Below are 17,437 nucleotides of genomic sequence, written 5' to 3' on the forward strand. Positions count from 1 at the left end.
GTGCCTTAGCATGCCTTCCAGGAGAATCTGCTCCAAGATTTTGCCAGCACAGAGGTGAGACTGACTGGTCTGTAATTCCCCAGGTCATCCATTTTCCCCTTCTTGAAAATGGGGGTTATATTTCCCTTTTTCCAGTCATTGGGAACTTCACCTGACTGCCACGATTTTTCAAATATGATGGCCAGTGGCTTAGCAACTTCATTCGCCAGCTCCTTCAGGACCCACAGATGGATTTCATCAGGTCCCATGGACTTGTGTACGTTTAGGTTTTTAAGATGATCTCGAACCAGATCCTCTCCTACAGTGGGACCAAAGTCTTCATTCTCACAGTCCCTGCGTCTGCCTTCGAAGACTTGGGTGGTGCAGTCAGAGCCTTTACCAGTGAAGACCAAGGCAAAGAAGTCATTAAGAACCTCAGCCTTCTCCAAATCCAGGGTAGCCAGTTCTCCTGATAGCTTCCAGAGGGGGCCTACGTTGTCCCTAGTCTGTCTTTTATTCGCTACATACCTATAGAATCCCTTCCTGTTATCCTTAACATCCCTAGCCAAGTTTAATTCTAACTGGGCCTTAGCTTTCCTCACCTGGTCCCTAGCTTCCCGGACAACATCCCTGTATTCTTCCCAGGCCGCCTGTCCTTGCTTCTACCTTCTATAAGCCTCTTTTTTCCTTTGAATTTTCCTGAGCAGCTCCTTATCCATCCAAGGAGGTCTCCTGGCTCCCCTGCTGCACTTCCTTCTAGTTGGGATGCAACACTCCTGAGCTTGCAGCAGGTGCTCCTTGAATATCAACCAACAGTGTTGGGCCCCCCTGCCCTCTAGGGCTGTATCCCATGGAACCTTACTAAGCAGGTTCCTGAGGAGGCCAAAGTCTGCTCTCTTGAAGTCCAGGGCAGTGAGCTTGCTGCACGCTCTTCTCATTGTCCTGAGGATCTTGAATTCGACCATCTCATGATCGCTGCAACCAAGGCTGCCCTGGAGCATCACATTTCCAACCAGCCCTTCCCTGTTGGTGAGCATGAGGTCAAGCATGGCACCTCTCCTTGTCGGCTCCTCTATTGCTTGCAGAAGGGAGTTGTCTTCCACACAATTGAGGAACCTCCTGGATTGCTTGTGCCAGGCCGTACCATCCCTCCAACAGATGTCAGGGTGGTTGAAGTCCCCCATGAGAACAAGGGCCTGCGAGCATGAGGCTTTTCCTATCTGTCTGTAGAGTACTTCATCCACAGAGTCCTCTTGGTCAGGCAGTCTGTAACAGATCCCCACAGTAATGTCCCCCATCCCTGTTCTGCCTTTAACCCTGACCCACAAACTCTCTGTCGACTGCTCACACATCCCCAGACACAGTTCCATACTCTCCAGCCCATCCCTAACATAAATAGCAACTCCCCCTCTCCGCCTGCCAGGCCTGTCTTTTCTAAAGAGCCTGTAACCTTCCATTCCAACACTCCAGTCATAGGAGCCATCCCACCATGTTTCTGTGATGCCTACTATATCATACCCCTGTAGACGTGCACACATCTCTAATTCCCCTTGTTTGTTCCCAAATTTGAGCTCCAAATGAAGCCGGCTCATTGGCTGGAGCGGCTGGAATATCTCTGCATCGCTCCCAGCATTTATTATAGGTGCTGGCAACTGACTGGGCGTGTTGGGATGGAACGATGGTCCCCTCCCCCAACACATCTAGTTTAAAGCATCCTTGACCAGCCTGGCAAGCCTCCTACCAAAACTGCTCTTCCCCTTCGTTGTCAGACCAGCTCCAACAGCCTCCAGTAGACCTGGCTCACTAACTTGGGTCCCATGTTCAAGACACCCAAACCCCTGACTATGACAGCACCCTTTTAACCATTTATTATCCTGGTCAATCCTCCTGGCTTTTTTAAGGTCCTCCCCTGTATCCTGGAGAATTGATGAAAAGACAATCTGAGCTCCAGAGCCTCTAACCACCTCTCCCAGGGCTCTGTAGTCCTTCTTTATGTTCTCTAGGCTACTGCTATCAACATCACCAGCACCCACATGGATCACTAGAAGTAGGTAATAGTCAGTGGGACTTACTAGAGCGGGCAGCCTCTGCAACATCCCTGATCCGTGTCCCTGGTAGGCAACACACCTCCCTCAAGACCAGGTCAGGCTGACAGATGAGTGCTTCTGTCCCTTTCAAAGTAGAGTCCCCTACCACTATGACTCATCTTTTTCCTCGCAGCACCGACAGAGATCTTCTTTATCGGTGCATCAGCCAAACTGCTGAAGGGGAGGGTGAATTATTTTGAGCCTGGTGGACCCATGAAACTTCAGGCAATCAGGGCAGAGATGCAACATATAGACGGACTCATGATCAAGGGGTGGACATAGCAATGGACACTATTGCCGAGGTTATTCACGAGTGTGAACACTGTACACAGTCTCTCCTGCTCTGAAAGACTGTTACAAGAGATGGACCAGATGGACTCAGCAGCTTTATAGGGATTGGTCCATGCACTAAGGAATGATCCCTCTCTCTCTCTCTCTCTCTCTCTCTGTGGATGTATATATATGTATATATATAAGAGTAATGGTATATTGAATATGTGGGATCTGAGCACGATGTGAATAGTATGGAATAAGGGGTGGATACTGTCCTGGGTTCAGCAGTAGCAGTCATTTTTCTCCTTCTTAGTAGCTGGTGCAGTGCTGTGGCTTTGACTTTGAGCCTGGGAACAGCACTGATAACACCGATGTTTTTAGTTGTTGCTAAGTAATGTTTAGTCTGACCAAGGACTTTGCAAGTCTTATGCTCTGCCAGGGAGGAGGGGAAGCGGAGAGGAAGCAGAGACAGGACACCTGACCCAAACTAGCCAAAGAGGTATTCCATACCACAGCACGTCATGCCCAGTATAGCAACTGGGGGCAGTTACCCAGAAGGGTCAGATCACTGCTCGCGTTGGGCTGGGTATCGGTCGGTAGGTGGTGAGCCATTGTATTCTCTTTCCTTCTTACTTCCCTTATCAATATTATTATTGGTGGTAGCAGTAGTGATTTGTGTTATACCTTAGTTACTGGACTGTTCTTATCTCAACCCGTGGGAGTTACATTCTTCCGATTCTCCTCCCCATCCCTCCAGGAGCGGGGGAATGGGGGGGAGTGAGACTGAGACTGCGTGGTTCTGATTTATGGCTGAGCTTAAACCACAACAATGTTTTAAATCAGGCAGCAAACCTTAAAATAAATATGGGCAAGGCTTTTTGGGTGCAAAACTTTGGGTGGTTCAGCAACCCAGCAATGCACAAGAGGTTGAAAACACAAGCAAGTTCCCCTCCGTGAAGTAACTCTATGCAGGGGCCTAGAAATCACATGCTCACCTTATTACAAGTATAAAAGGGAAGAGAGAACATCTTCAGATACCCTTATGTCATAGGTTGCTCTCAGATCTTTGTATCTGCTGATAAAAAAAACCCAAATCCAAAAAAGGCAGAGGGCGTAGCACAACTGTCTCATGTTTTGCTTCAAAGGAAGGAAAAAAAAAAGGTAATTTTCGTTGTAATTTTACCTGCTTCACAAATTTGGGGTTTTTTTTGCTGTTACTCTGATCTCCCTTCTTCTCCAGGCCTATTCCTACACCCTGGAGCTCATAGGAAGCTGCTACAAAGGCACATTCTTATCCCCGTTATGTTTACTATTAATGTTTTCATTGCACTTAAAACCTTTGACAACCAAAATGAGACTCAAGGAGAAATAACAATGTCAGGCAGCAATTCCTGCTAATAGTCCCACTGCACCACTTTCAGACTGCCTTTTACTGGATCTCAACACTGGATCTGAAATGCATCCCAGTGCAAAATGACAGTTCTGCACATTTTATCTAAACCCATGGCAAAACTGTGCTCTTCCTTAGATATAAAAGATACTACTTTCCCTGCCTGCATTTGATGCCACAGTCTCATCAACCGCAGAATTTGGGCCTGCATAGCTGGTTTAGACTTGCAGGTTTTTCACAGGTGTGGCCTTGGTCTGTATTTTAAGGCTACTGCAACAGTCAGAGAAGCTGAGCATGCTGGATCCCACAGCGAGGGCTGCAGGAGACAACGAGGGCTGAGTGTTGCTGCAAATACCACTCAGTTCTTCAGGTTCTCCACTGAGCACTCGTATATTAATTCATGCCTTGCACAGTACAAGCTTGCCACACAACAGACCTACTTTCACAACTGCAATTCTACAAAGAAAACCAGCTAGGTTTCAGAAAGGATTCAACTCAGAGCTGTTTGTTTTTCCCACAGCCTTTGTTCACTCTTTCCTCTTGCAAGCCACTGAGATACCAAACTAACAGCACTCTCACAGATGGACTAGCAGCACAGCAAGACACCCACAGTGCTGCATTGCCTGCAGAGACTGGGTCACTCCACATACATGAACCCAGCACAAGCTTTCCACAACTTATGCTCTTTTCAGAGACTAGCACTGACAGGGATTTTAAGTCTTACAAAAAAAAAAAAAAAAAGAAAAAATACAGCTTTCTACTGCAAATAATGATTAAGGAAGAAAAAACTCTCACTACTCAAGATTACAAGAAACGTCTTCAGACACAGCACTGTCTGTGTAACCATCACTCTGTGTCATGGTTTAAGTTCAGGCCGTAAATCAGAACCACACAGTCTACTTCCCCCCCCACCCTTTCTTCCCCCTTCTAGAGGGACGGGGAGGAGAATCGAAAGAATGCAACTCCCATGGGTTGAGATAAGAACAGTTTAATAACTGAGGTATAACACAAATCACTACTGCTACCACCAATAATAATGATAAAGGAAGTAACAAGGGAAGAGAATACAACCGCTCACCGACCGGTAACTCGCCCCCACCCGGCAGTGATCTGACCCTTCTGGGGACTCTCCGTTCTACATCCTGGGCATGATGTGCTGTGGTATGGAATACCTCTTTGGCTAGTTTGGGTCAGGTGTCCTGTCCCTGCTTCCTCCCGGCTTCTCCTCCTCCCTGGCAGAGCATGAGACTCACAAAGTCCTTGGTCAGGGTAAACATTCTGATCCACAACTGAAAACATCGGATTTATCAGTATTATTCCCAGGCCGAAAGTCAAAACACAGCACTGCACCAGCTACTAAGAAGGAGAAAAAATAACTGCTACTTCTAAACCAGGACACTCTGTCACAACCATTGCTCTGTTACTAAGAAATACATGGCAGGTCAGTAGGTTATGACTGGCCTGGTCTTTTTTCCACATTCCTTCCAGCTCTGTTACAAATCCCTGTGGCTATGCAATACTGTCTATGCCACGACTATTATTTAGCACTTTTTCAGTTTCAAATATAAGAAGTCATTGCTATGCCACTTGTAGTAAATTGAGTGGGTACATGTATGTAAGTGCGTCACGTGTATATCACCCCTGCAAATACGCATGCAATTACAGCATAATCAGCATAAAACTGTTATTTGCCACCTAGTAATGCCACCACAAAGTTCCCTCTAGGGAGGGAATGATGAACTTTCAATGCTGGTCCGTGATCTCTAATCACTCGGTTTATACCACACAAGACACACAAATACCAGAATTTGATTAGTACAATACACTGGCTGGTCCTTCAAGGTCTGTTTCTTCTGTTAAGTGAAAGGTCTCTGATGTCTCCAGCCACAAACTCAAATCAAAATTCTCATGTGGAATTTGATAACGACGCATATTTAATGCAAGCACTGCTTTGTGGTGCATGTCTCTTCAAAGCTATGCAAGCTTCTGCAAATAAGCATTAGTCAGTGTCAGAAATGGCTACTCGCAAGAGGACAGGACAACTAAAGTTCAGCTTTCTCATTTTCTCTAGTCTGGTATGAGAATTGAGCCATTGCTCAGCCTGGTAAAGGCCTCGTAGATTAGCTGAGAGTTTCCCTGCTGTCTGTCATACACAATCTTTATGATCACTTAGAGCCAAGCCCACACAAGAGAACTTTCATTATACTGGAAGTGAATTGTAGTGAGGAACATTAAACTAGATCTGCTTCTTTAAAGGCTATTTTTTCTGTTATTTTTTCTGTTGCCTGGATCTGTTAATTTTCAATGCTTAGTTCAGAAGTTTTATATTTTCAGAGAGCTTATACTTTGCTACTGTATGATCCATCTAACATTTTGGATTTGCTTTGATAAGCCACCAGAACACACCAATAACCAAAAATCCTATTTTTTTTCCCACCATTTTTCAGTTAACCTTTTGCAGTCATAGGGGTTTTTTTCAGAAGAAAATTCATGGACTACCACTGCTGTTCCACTGAGGTCATGCAGACAAGAACCATATTTCAATGAGGATGAGAAACCACTGAAACTAGTTTCCAAGAGGTTATAATTTGTTTTGTTGACTGGGTCTTATTTATCTGTTTTGAACAACTGAGTTGTCAACATCAGCCTGAAGATTAGCCAATATTTAATGCTACTTCCACATCAAATATGTGAAGCACAGAAGGCCTATGCTAATATTAGCACAAGCAAATAAATGACACAAGGGAAACAACTACGGCTTTTTAAAGCACAAACTGGATGCCTTCTTCATGTCAAACTCAGGGCTTCTTGTAAATAAGTTAACTTGAAGTCCCACCTCCCCAGCCTAGCCCAACCTCACTCTCAGCAGGGCCAGAGGATGCAGCAGCATCTCTGCACAGGGGCTCAGCACTGGGAAGTCCAGGGCAGGAGAGGACCTCACAGAGGAGCAACCTCCATCCACAGACTAGAGTCGGAACCAAGTCACAGCATGACCTGTTGGGCTCAACTATGAAAAGTCCCCCCTCATTCCGATTTATTTTTAATAGTACCTTCTTGAACCAATGAAAAAATAGCTGAATTTAGCTATAAATGTGATAAAGACCCCGCGTTAAGTAATACACACCCACTTTTCTGCATGACTTCCACAACCTAACCCAACTTAGAGGACACCCCGCGGTTCGGGGTAGGCCTTGCCAAACCGCCCCGGAGAGCAGGGCGCTCGCGGGATCCTGAACCGCCCGCTCGCCGCCCCGCTCAAAAGCTGGGTCCGTTTCAGGAGCCCCTCCTTCAGCGCAGACACCCGGCCTACTCCGAAGGCTGCACCGGCACCCCCGACCCACCTGGGCCCCTCAGAGAGACCCGCCGCCCTCGCACAGCCAGGCCGCCGAGCAGCGCTCGCAGCGAGAAGCCGGGGGCCGGGGCGCAGAGCCCGTGAGGAGCAGGGGGCACTGGCCCACGAGCGATGCTTACCCCGCCGCCGCCATATTGCCTCGCCGGACTTCGCCTATCACGTGATGGCGGGGCCGCCTCAGCGGGAGCCGGGGGTGGGGCAAGGGCAATGGGGGGTGTCCTTCGCCTCAGGGTGGCTGACACGGTGCGTGCCTGGTCGGGTTGTGGATGCTTGTCTGCTGAGGAGTGGTGTTCATCGGCACGCTCTGCAGCTGCCTGCGCCACCGCAGAGGTGTGTTTGTGACCACCACCTCAGGTATTGGCTTCTGGTACGAGACACAGTCCTGAAGGCCAAAGTCTGTGTAACAGACTTAAACAGGGATTGCTGCGTTCTACAACGAAGCTCCCTGGAATAGTTGGTTAAAACATCCATTTATCATGCCGTGCTGCAATAATCCCTGTAAGAAGTGCTTTCCTTGCTTTCCTCTTTGAAATGGAGAAGGTGTTTAACAGCAGCCTCCATTCATGGTGCGCTGCAGCACCAGCCCTTGCACTCACCCACTGTTGAATTCTACTCTTACTCATACAGATCTGTTCAGAACTTGAGTTGTTCTTGCCTAAAAATTATAAGCTACCCGAATAAACCAGCAATTCCTAGGCCAGGGTTCATGTGGCCAGTAACCACCATGCAGCAGCAAGAGGAAATAGCCAGGAAAAAGAAGCATGAAATAGTGGATAAAGAATCACAGACTGGTTTGGGTTGGAAGGGACCTTAAAGCTCATCCAGTTCCAGCCCTTTGCCATAGGCAGGGACACCTTCCACTACAGCAGGCTGCTCCAAGCCCCCCGTCCAGCCTTGCCTTGAACACTGCCAGGGATGGGGCAGCCACAGCTTCTCTGGGCAACCTGTGCCAGTGCCTCAGCACCCTCACAGGGAAGATTTTTTCCCAAATATCTAATGTCAATTACTCTGTAAATTAAAATAAAAAAATAAATAATAAAAAAAAAAAAAAAAAAAAAAAACCAACAAAAAACCAACAACAACAAACCCTAATATAAAGCCATTCCCACTTGTCCTGTCATTACATGTCCTTGTAAAAAGTCCCTCTCCAGATTGCTTGCAGGCCCCCATACAAGGGAATAAGATAAGGGAGTTCTGAGCTGTGACCTGAAACACACTGTTTTGCTGCTCAATGCCTCAATAAAACAGTAATAACTACTGCTGAGCTGGCAGCTAATTGCAGATACCTAAGTGCTTCCTTCTTGGAACAAAAGCGCCAGTCTTTGCTCTACTGCTGGTGAGCAATGCCGCTTCTTTATTGTTCCGGCACTGTTCTCAAAAGAAAGTACTGTGATACCACGGAATATTTGCTAATGCACCTGGAGGGTCTACTTCTACTACAAGTGCTTGGGATAAAGAGAGGAATGCAGGGCAGGGAGAAGAGGTGGCAGAAGGAGGATCATAAAATAGATGGAGCTTCAAGTTTGTCGTAACAAACTAGTGCACTGGTGTCAAGAAACAAGCATGATTAAAACCTTTTCTTAATTGGCCAAATCATCCACTAGAAGTTGGGAGAAAACTGCAGCTACTCGTGCACAGCTGGCTCTGAAGTGATGTGTGAAGGCTGCAATCACAGGGAAAGTCTGACTTCAGGAAGTCTACAGAGGAGTGTGTAAATTAGGAAAACTAGAACAGGCAAGTAGTCATCCTCTAGCTCTTTGTTTTTATGCCCAAGGGTCACAGACCTTTACTACAAAATATATAATGAAAGAATCAGAAGCTTCTTTCATGGACTGCCCATTTGATAAGAAACGATTATAGAATCATAGAATAGTTAAGGTTCAAAAAGCCTTAAGATCATCAAGTTCCAACCCCCCTGCCGTGGGCAGAGACGCCACACACTAAGTATGGTCACCCAAGACTCCGTCCAACCTGGCCTTGATACAATACTTAATTTTGGCTCCAGATTAATGGAAAAAGCCCCATTTTAGACATTGTCACCTATAAGCTGTTGAATTTCAAGGAAATTTCTTTAGTTTATGCAGAATGAAAAAGTCTTTTAATGTAAACTGGAGCAAAATACTTTACCACTTTCAATACCTTAGGGGTGCTCTGTTCTGCTTAGACTTCTGCAGAATTAGTAGGAGGAGGCAGGGAAGTTAATTTTGCCTTTCCTTCTGTCAGGAGTAGAGAAAAGACTAGATCCTTGAACGCACTCTTCCAAATACTGCATTAGTGACTTCAGGCATTCATTTTTCCCAGCTCCTCTTTGCCTACCCATACACTTGCTCTTCTTAGAGAAAAGGTCTCCTGCATTGTCGTATCTGCTCTTTAAAATGGTGGTTCTGGGTTTCTTTGTCCTGTTTCATTTCATTTCCTTATTTCTTTCCCTTGGTGATTTTACTCACCTTTTAAAACCAGTTGCTGAGATTTAGAAGAGTTACCTGCATTGTATTAAATCTCAGCAGAAAATAAGACTCTGTTCCTTAGGAAAAAAACAAAACAGAAAACCAGAACAAACATGTTTGGTTTTCTGTAGGGGTTTTTTTGTGTGTGTGTGGTTTTTGTGGTTTTTTGTTGTTGTTGTTGTTGTTTATTTGTTTGTTAGCTAAAATACTCTCTTCTCCTGTCTTAGGATCTGAAAGAATGAAACTTCTGCACTGTGCACAAATTAAACTCATTTGCAAGGTGGCTATACTGGCAGACAGTTGAAATGCAAGCCACAAAAAGGACACTGGCAACCAGACTGGGAGCAAGACCAGCTTTATTGCACACATAAATAATTCTGATTCTCTCTGCACTGCATTTGGCTCTGCAACCGAGATAATGCAGGGGTAGACCTTAATATCTGAGAGGCTACTTTAAAGCATTTCCCTCTAAACCAAGGTTTGTCTGACCACAGACTTCTGTCCATGCTCAAGAGCATCCTCTCTCATGTTGAAGGCTTGGTTTTGCACTTTTGCATTTTCAAAATCCGCACTGTAGCAGTCTGGGGGTACAAGAGATACAATACTGCAACGTGTGACTGGAGAATATGGTACCACAATAAAAAATCCTGAGCTGCTAGCATTATGGCATGAAGTGGGGAACAGGGTCTAATGCTGAGTGACTAAGATCACTATCAGCCCTACTTAGTAAATCCTGAGCTGGATATATGATTTCACCATAAGTTTCAGGAGATTTCCTAAATATCTAGAAAGCCTCTATATTATATGTGCCATCACAAAACCAGAAATAACAGGAAATGCTGATTTATCAGCACAGAAATGTTTCTAAGTTCAGCTTGATCTGGTTTTCTGCTGATTATTCCCCCAGGTTTTTGGAAGATGAAGCATTGCTGGCTTGAGATGCTCTGTGACCCTCTTCACTTGGATGGAATAGCATTGGCTAGGCAAAGAACAACAGGGTTCGTAGGTATATGAGTGAAAGTATTTTATACATTGCAGAATCACCTGTTAGTTCAAAATAATTATTCAGTTTCCTTTGTTAAAATGTGTTAATATTGGGGTTTTTCCCCATCAAATTACTATACATGGATCCCTAGCATTTCATCACTGAAAGATACATATGCTGCCTTTGTCTGATTAATAGCTACGAGTCTTTAAATTGAAATTAGGATTACAATGTGCCTTCAAAGTACTGGATTGAACAGAAGCATCTGCCTTTGGCATTTTCATCATGAAACAATTCTGAGTAAATTTTCCCTCAAGCACTAAATGTATACTGCTGTATTGATCTTTGGGATCTTGAAATACAAGTGTGATTTTCCCAAAGCCTCCATGAACTAAGTTATTATAAAAGACAAGAAAGGTAAAGCATTACATAGCCTCATTACTCTCCCCATTGACATTCACTTTAGACTAACAAAACCTCTTATATGCACAGTGTCCAAATCAAGGATCAGACAGTCTAAGGTAGCTACTCACTGATCTTTACAAAACTTTGTAATTTTATTTTTGAGAGGTTTGGGTTTTGGAGGGCTTTTGGTTGTTTTGTTGGGTTTTTTGGGGGTTTGGTTTAGGTTTGGGGTTTTTTTTCCAATTCCTTAGTATAGACTGACATTGGTTCATTTGAAGCAATCTGCCCATCTGTATTTATAAGTTGCTGCCACAGGAACTATTATCTCATAAAGGTATATTAAAACAGCACTATAAAACTGCTTGTAAGACTCCGTTCTAGTGGGGGTTTTGGCTTGTTAGTTTTTTTAAGATTAGTGGTCGATGTTATGATCTCAGTAACGTTTCTCTAATATCTCTGGCAGCTTGAAAGAATCAATTTTTTGTATTGCAACATATTGTTTTGTTTCAGTAACAGGCAACATCTCAATGACTTTCAGTCTGTTTGCTCATATATTGGTTTTTTGCTAACCCACGGCCATGAAGGCACAGTTTACACCTGTCTGCATGTCTTTTGCATAGTGCCCAGCACCATGACTCCTTTTTGTTTCTCTAAGAGGTGTGTGCCCTTGTACTGTGTAATACCTGCACATATGAACATACAACCAGTTGTACAGTGGGAAAGCATCACTTCTCATGCAAGTTCCCCATGCTACCACAAATTTACCTGAACCCTTGTAATACATTGTACAGTTATAATATAGAACATGTTTACAAATCTTAATTTTTCATTCATTACTGTCTACGTAATATATTCTCCACCCCATGCATAACAAATCCCCAAACAAGCTTATAATATGTTTATGTAAATATTTTTTCAAAAGATTGATGCCTTCAGGGTTTTGAAGATTATGATTTGTATCTTCACACTGATTTAAAGTCAGATTTCCCACTTATTTTTTCTAAGAAAATCCTCTTTTATTATTTACTGTTTATATGGAAAGTATTTTCCACTTTGAGATCTTGCACTAAAATTTTAAGCCACTGGTTTATCAAGATCTGCATTTCATTGATAATGAAGAAATTGCTTTCTCTTACACAGACAGATTATCTGAAATGAGTTCTTACAGGCTTTGCATGGGCAAAATTTCCTTTTTTCTGCTTGAAACAGCCCTACCCTGCTTGCAAGGAAAGAAAGACCAGCTTCTTCCTATGGTGCCTTCTAATGATAGAAACCACCACTTCTTCAGCTTTTCCTTTCTTATACTGTTTCATTGTGTGGCTACAGTTGGTCTAAGAGGGTCGAGTGACAGCGAGGTTGCCATGGAGCCGTGTCTGCCACTGCGGTGAACTTGATGGTGTGACTGTTCCTGGCCAAAAGTCATCAGAAGGGGCTCCCAGGGCCAGCCCTAAGTGCCAACCACAGAAGATGAAATACATAACTTCCTGTCCGTGCACAGCACTCATCTAATCTCCATTGCATCCGACTGGAAATTTAACCCAGCTGGCTCCTAGCTTCAATTTAAAGCCAAAATAATAAACAACTGCCATCAGGTTATCTAATCACAACTTATGTCCTGTGACTGCAGCACTGTTTCAGTTGGTCAGACCACTTAAGCTACCCAGTGTCCAAAACCACTCTCATGAGCAAGCTCTAACCTGGGAGCTTAGGAAGTAACAGAAGGCTTTGTGCATCAACCTGCAAGAGGACAGAGACAATAAATACCAAGAGCTCATGAATCAGGGAATTCAGTTGTCTTCTGAACTGTAAAGAAATGGCTGGTTTACACAAATGCTCTCCCCTCAAAAGACAAAATACAGCCTTTCTCCCAGGCAGCGGAAACTGTGCAAACAGTACAAAGTGCACTAAGGATATAATATGCCTCTTCACCTTTTAATGAATCAACTGACTAACATTTATTTTAAAAATGGGTCATATTTATAGGCATTTTTCAAAGACTACCAGTTCGATAAGAGTGAGACTCTTTATTGCAGACACTCAGCCCTTGTTTCCAGAGCATGTACCTGTCCATCCTTTGCCCAGCTGCCTCGCGCTAGCAGCGTCCCTGCAGCAGTTACACTGAGCACAGGTATCTACAAAGTGACTTGGATGCATGCATAAAAATTGGGCTCAATGACATTCAACTTGGGCAACACAAATAATATCCACAATCACCATCCTCTACTGCCTATTCAAATACCAACATCTGGTTTTAACTTCACAGTCACAAATGTAGACGTGGTTTCTAAGAAGTGGTTATTTTATGTCTCAAATACTCTGTTTTGCTAATCTACCCTTTGGTTCTGTAAAAGTTGAAACTATTGTGAGGACAGCTTCACTTGGTTTTTATCAGCATTAGCAGTGTTAATGCAATTTGTGCAAAGGAGATTCAGAAAGGAAGCTCAAATAATGTGTGGTTTAGAAGCTCAAATAATGTGTGTGGTTTAATTGTGTGTGCATGTGTGGTATTTCCAAGCATCCTGTGTTTCAGGTGGCATCTGTCTGCATCCTAGAAAATAAAAAGGCTCATACAATTTCACTAACGCAGTGCTACAGCTGTGCCATTTTTTCCGCCTTAAGCCCTGACAGTCATCTTTGTTTGCTTGCATGCAGGGGCTCTGTTTGAACTGCTGCCTGGTGTCCTTGCTTTGTATGCAGGCAGGAGAGGTGACTTTTTTGGTTTGTTTTCATTTTTACAAGATGTGGTAACTTTATTGCTGCTACTGCTGCTGACAGCGACAACTCTTCTAATCCAGGGTGGTATCGTATGATGGCCAGAGATGAAGAATTCAGCTTCATAAAATAACATGGGTTCTTACTGAGTTCCGGAACTGGGAAGATGCTGAGCAGAAGCCAAGAAGGTGCAGGCATCACCCCAGGATGCTGTCAACTTGTAGCAGTCAGCCTGCTCTCCTCCAGCCCCAGCTTCCTTCTCAATGAAAATACTTAGGGGTTTATACTAAATATGAGGAGGCATAAAGCAGGTATAGACCAGAACAATTCCAGGATTAAACATGACACAACAGTGCCCTTTTTCAGGGGTCGGTGCTGGGACCAGTGCTGTTTAATATTTTCATCAACGACCTGGATGAGGGAACTGAATGTACCCTCAGCAAGTTTGCTGATGACACTAAGCTGGGAGGAGTGGCTGACACGCCAGAAGGCTGTGTTGCCATTCAGCGAGACCTGGACAGGCTGGAGAGCTGGGCAGGGAGAAACTTGATGAAATTCAACAAGGGCAAGTGTAGAGTCTTGCATCTGGGGAGGAACAACCCCATGTACCAGTACAGGTTGGGGGTTGACCTGCTGGAAAGTAGTGAAGGGGAAAGGGACCTGGGGGTCCTGGTGGATAGGAGGATGACCATGAGCCAGCAATGTGCCCTTGTGGCTAAGAAGGCCAATGAAATCCTAGGGTGCATTAGAAAGGGTATGGTTAGTAGGTCAAGAGAGGTTCTCCTTCCCCTCTACTGTGCCTTGGTGAGGCCGCATCTGGAATATTGTGTCCAGTTCTGGGCGCCTCAGTTCAAGAAGGACAGGGACCTGCTGGAGAGAGTCCAGCGCAGGGCAACTAAGATGATTAAGGAAGTGGAACATCTCCCTTATGAGGAGAGGCTGAGGGAGCTGGGTCTCTTTAGCTTGGAGAAGAGGAGACTGAGGGGTGACCTCATCAATGTTTACAAATATGTAAAGGGTGAGTGTCAGGATGATGGAGCTAGGTTTTTCTCAGTGATGTCCGGCAACAGGACAAGGGGGAATGGGTGTAAACTGGAGCATAAGAGGTTCCATGTGAACATCAGGAGAAACTTCTTTACTGTGAGAGTGACAGAGCACTGGAACAGGTTGCCCAGGGGCGTTGTGGAGTCTCCTACGTTGGAGATATTCAAGGCCCGGCTGGACAAGTTCCTGTGTGATGTACTCTAGGTTACCCTGCTCTTGCAGGGGGGTTGGACTAGATGATCTTTTGAGGTCCCTTCCAACCCTTGGGATTCTGTGATTCGGTGATTCTGTGACTGTATGGTGATTTACTTCCTACTAAGTGCATATTTTAACTTTGCAGCACCTCTTTTGTGATACCACCTTTTTCACTGTATGGAGTAGTAGGCAGACAATCAATAACATTCGCTGCTTTCCCAAGATTGACAGGAGGCAATTTTCATTTATTTTCAGAGATACAAATAAAAGAGAAGGAGAAACCTCTTCAGCCTCAGCCTTCTTTCCAAAATCATGTTTTAGGGCATTTTGGTACCATACCAACTCATCAGCATTTCAGGGCTGTGCACAGCTCCCTCACTGAGTGAGGTTTTCCCAGTTTCACTTTTCTGCAGTAAGTATGGAAAAGCAAATCTCTGAGTCACACCACAAAGCAGGCCCGATGACAGGCTGACTAATGGTGCTTTGACAGCATCCAATAGATTTTACAGAGATTAAGGTCTCGTCAGAAATTTGTCAGCAGTAGTTTAGGAAATACTTACTGAAGATTTGCAGAGTTAACAACTCTGTGGGTGTTTGCTGTTTGGCTATCTACAAAAACAAACAGCTGGTGCAGCTGGAATAAAATCAGCAAAGTTGTTCCTAATTTAGACTCTTTGGGCATGCCTGTGCTCCAGGCACAGCAACGACTGTGCTGGAACATACTGGAACCCCAGTTATTTTTAAAGTGCCTAGCTTGGTACTGGAGGAAGCCATCTACAGCAGCACAGAGCTCATCATGGATTCATTTACCCATCTTTCTGACTCCAGTACTAGGGCCAACAGGATTAGCTAAGCCCTTTTAAAATCAGAAAAAAGGAGACATTAAGGACTTTTAGCAACGGTCTGATTCAAAGAGAAAACTCTCAGTTGCTCACACTAGGAGCAGTGAAAGTCTTCACAGATGGGGACAAGAAGCTTAAATTAGCTGTAGTGGACAACAAGGAGGCAGGAAGCCAGTAAATGCAGCGGCCGCTGTGGCGAAGGGTCTGGCTTTCACTGAGAATCCTTTATGTCATTGCAAACGGAAAATGTCACATGGAAAAGAAGAAGACTCCTATTAATAAAGAGTCACTGGAATAATGTGTAGTAGAAAAGGAGAAGGGATTGTGTCTGGACTTGTTTATCTGCGAAGAGCTTTATGTGCTGCAACAGCTCTGACTTACTGCTTCTGGAAGGCTTTTTTGACTTCAGTGTCAAAGTTCAAGGACCCTTTCTACATCTCCAGTGCTAGCTGGCAGAACTATCCCTTTGTTTGTAATAATTCCTTGTCAACAGTGACTTGTTTTATGCATGTCACTATTGCTCCTTAGGGACTGGTCAGACAAGCAGGACAGGCAATTGCCCGAGGCAGTCAAATGCTTGCTGGGTCATAACTTCTGGCTAAGAGGAAGGACATAGTCCCACTTACCTAATAACCTATTGACCTATCCTTAATCTTGGATTTCTTCTTTTCACTAGCTTGAGAGTCAGTAAGATTAAAAAATGTAATAAACAAAAATGTAAAGTATAAAATTAAAACATGCAGTAAACTTCAGACTTCCACCAAGAGCCTCACTGCTTGCTGAAGTTGCAGTCTGTGACAGTAGGACTTGCTGAGAAAAGCAGTTCCTTGCAAAAGACTGCTGCCTTGTTCAGAATATTTAGGGCCATGGGTAAGGCACAGATCAGGGCTACGAACACAGAAAACCAAAATGAAGACTAAAGAGCTGTACGTTAAGAAGCTTCCTAAAGCTATGCCAGCTGAGCCCAAAGGGGACTACAGTACAAAATGTATCCAACTATTAACTGAAGAGAAGCACAGTCCCTACAGTACACTGAAGAAAGAGTGAGGAATGTCATTGCTATGGCACAGTATAAGCCTGCCAGACTCTAATGAGACAGGCTGACTAACAGGGGAATGATACAGGAGATGTTCAGCAGGAGCAGGCCTCAACCTTGGAACTGAGCCCAAATTCTGTAGTGGAGGGTAATAATGAGAAAGGCAAGATCACAGGAGACAGCTCTAACAAAGAGGCAAAAGAGATGGGTAAAGAGATGCAAGCACTTACCAAGTACATGGTTTCTCAGTCCTTTTCTTTGGGCTTGACTTCATATTCTCACGAGTCTCTTTCTTATTGTCTCTGTGAGCCTGAGCCCGGTGAGCAGGGACATCCTGTAGCTGAGCTGGTGTGGCACACTGTATACAGTACACTTGCTTGATACATTCACAGCCATTATGCATGGGTAATTTTTATTACCCAGGGGCATTTCTCTTTTACATATCCCTAGCTGCAATTTTACTGAAATCATTTTCTTTTTTATTGGTCTCTTACATTGTTAGAGTGCCCGTGATTTCCCCAAGGTTAGATGATGAATGACAGCACATCATACAAAGACAAAATACAGGCATTTGCCAACTATAAGAACAGATTTCTTTCATTTGATATATTTCCTTTTCTTGTGCAACAATGATAAGCAACCTTGATGAGATGAACAGGACCAATAGAAGTTTAACAAGCTCTCTTCTGA

General features: G+C 44.3%; 1 protein-coding gene across 1 annotated transcript in view; it reads right to left on the minus strand.

Annotated features, from left to right (window-relative positions):
• Nucleotides 1–17,150, minus strand: part of PEPD (peptidase D) — a gene marked incomplete at both ends in the record, with an annotated part of 171,098 nt that extends 153,948 nt beyond the window's left edge. Inside the window, 2 exons of the mRNA XM_080638384.1 lie at nt 7,201–7,257; nt 16,978–17,150. Coding sequence (XP_080494510.1) covers nt 7,201–7,257; nt 16,978–17,150 — 230 coding nt within the window. The remainder of the gene's footprint in view (nt 1–7,200; nt 7,258–16,977) is intronic.
• Between the last annotated feature and the right edge of the window lie 287 nt (nt 17,151–17,437).

This window comes from Psittacula echo (assembly GCF_963264785.1).
Source record: "Psittacula echo genome assembly, chromosome: Z".
Lineage (NCBI taxonomy): Eukaryota > Metazoa > Chordata > Aves > Psittaciformes > Psittacidae > Psittacula > Psittacula echo.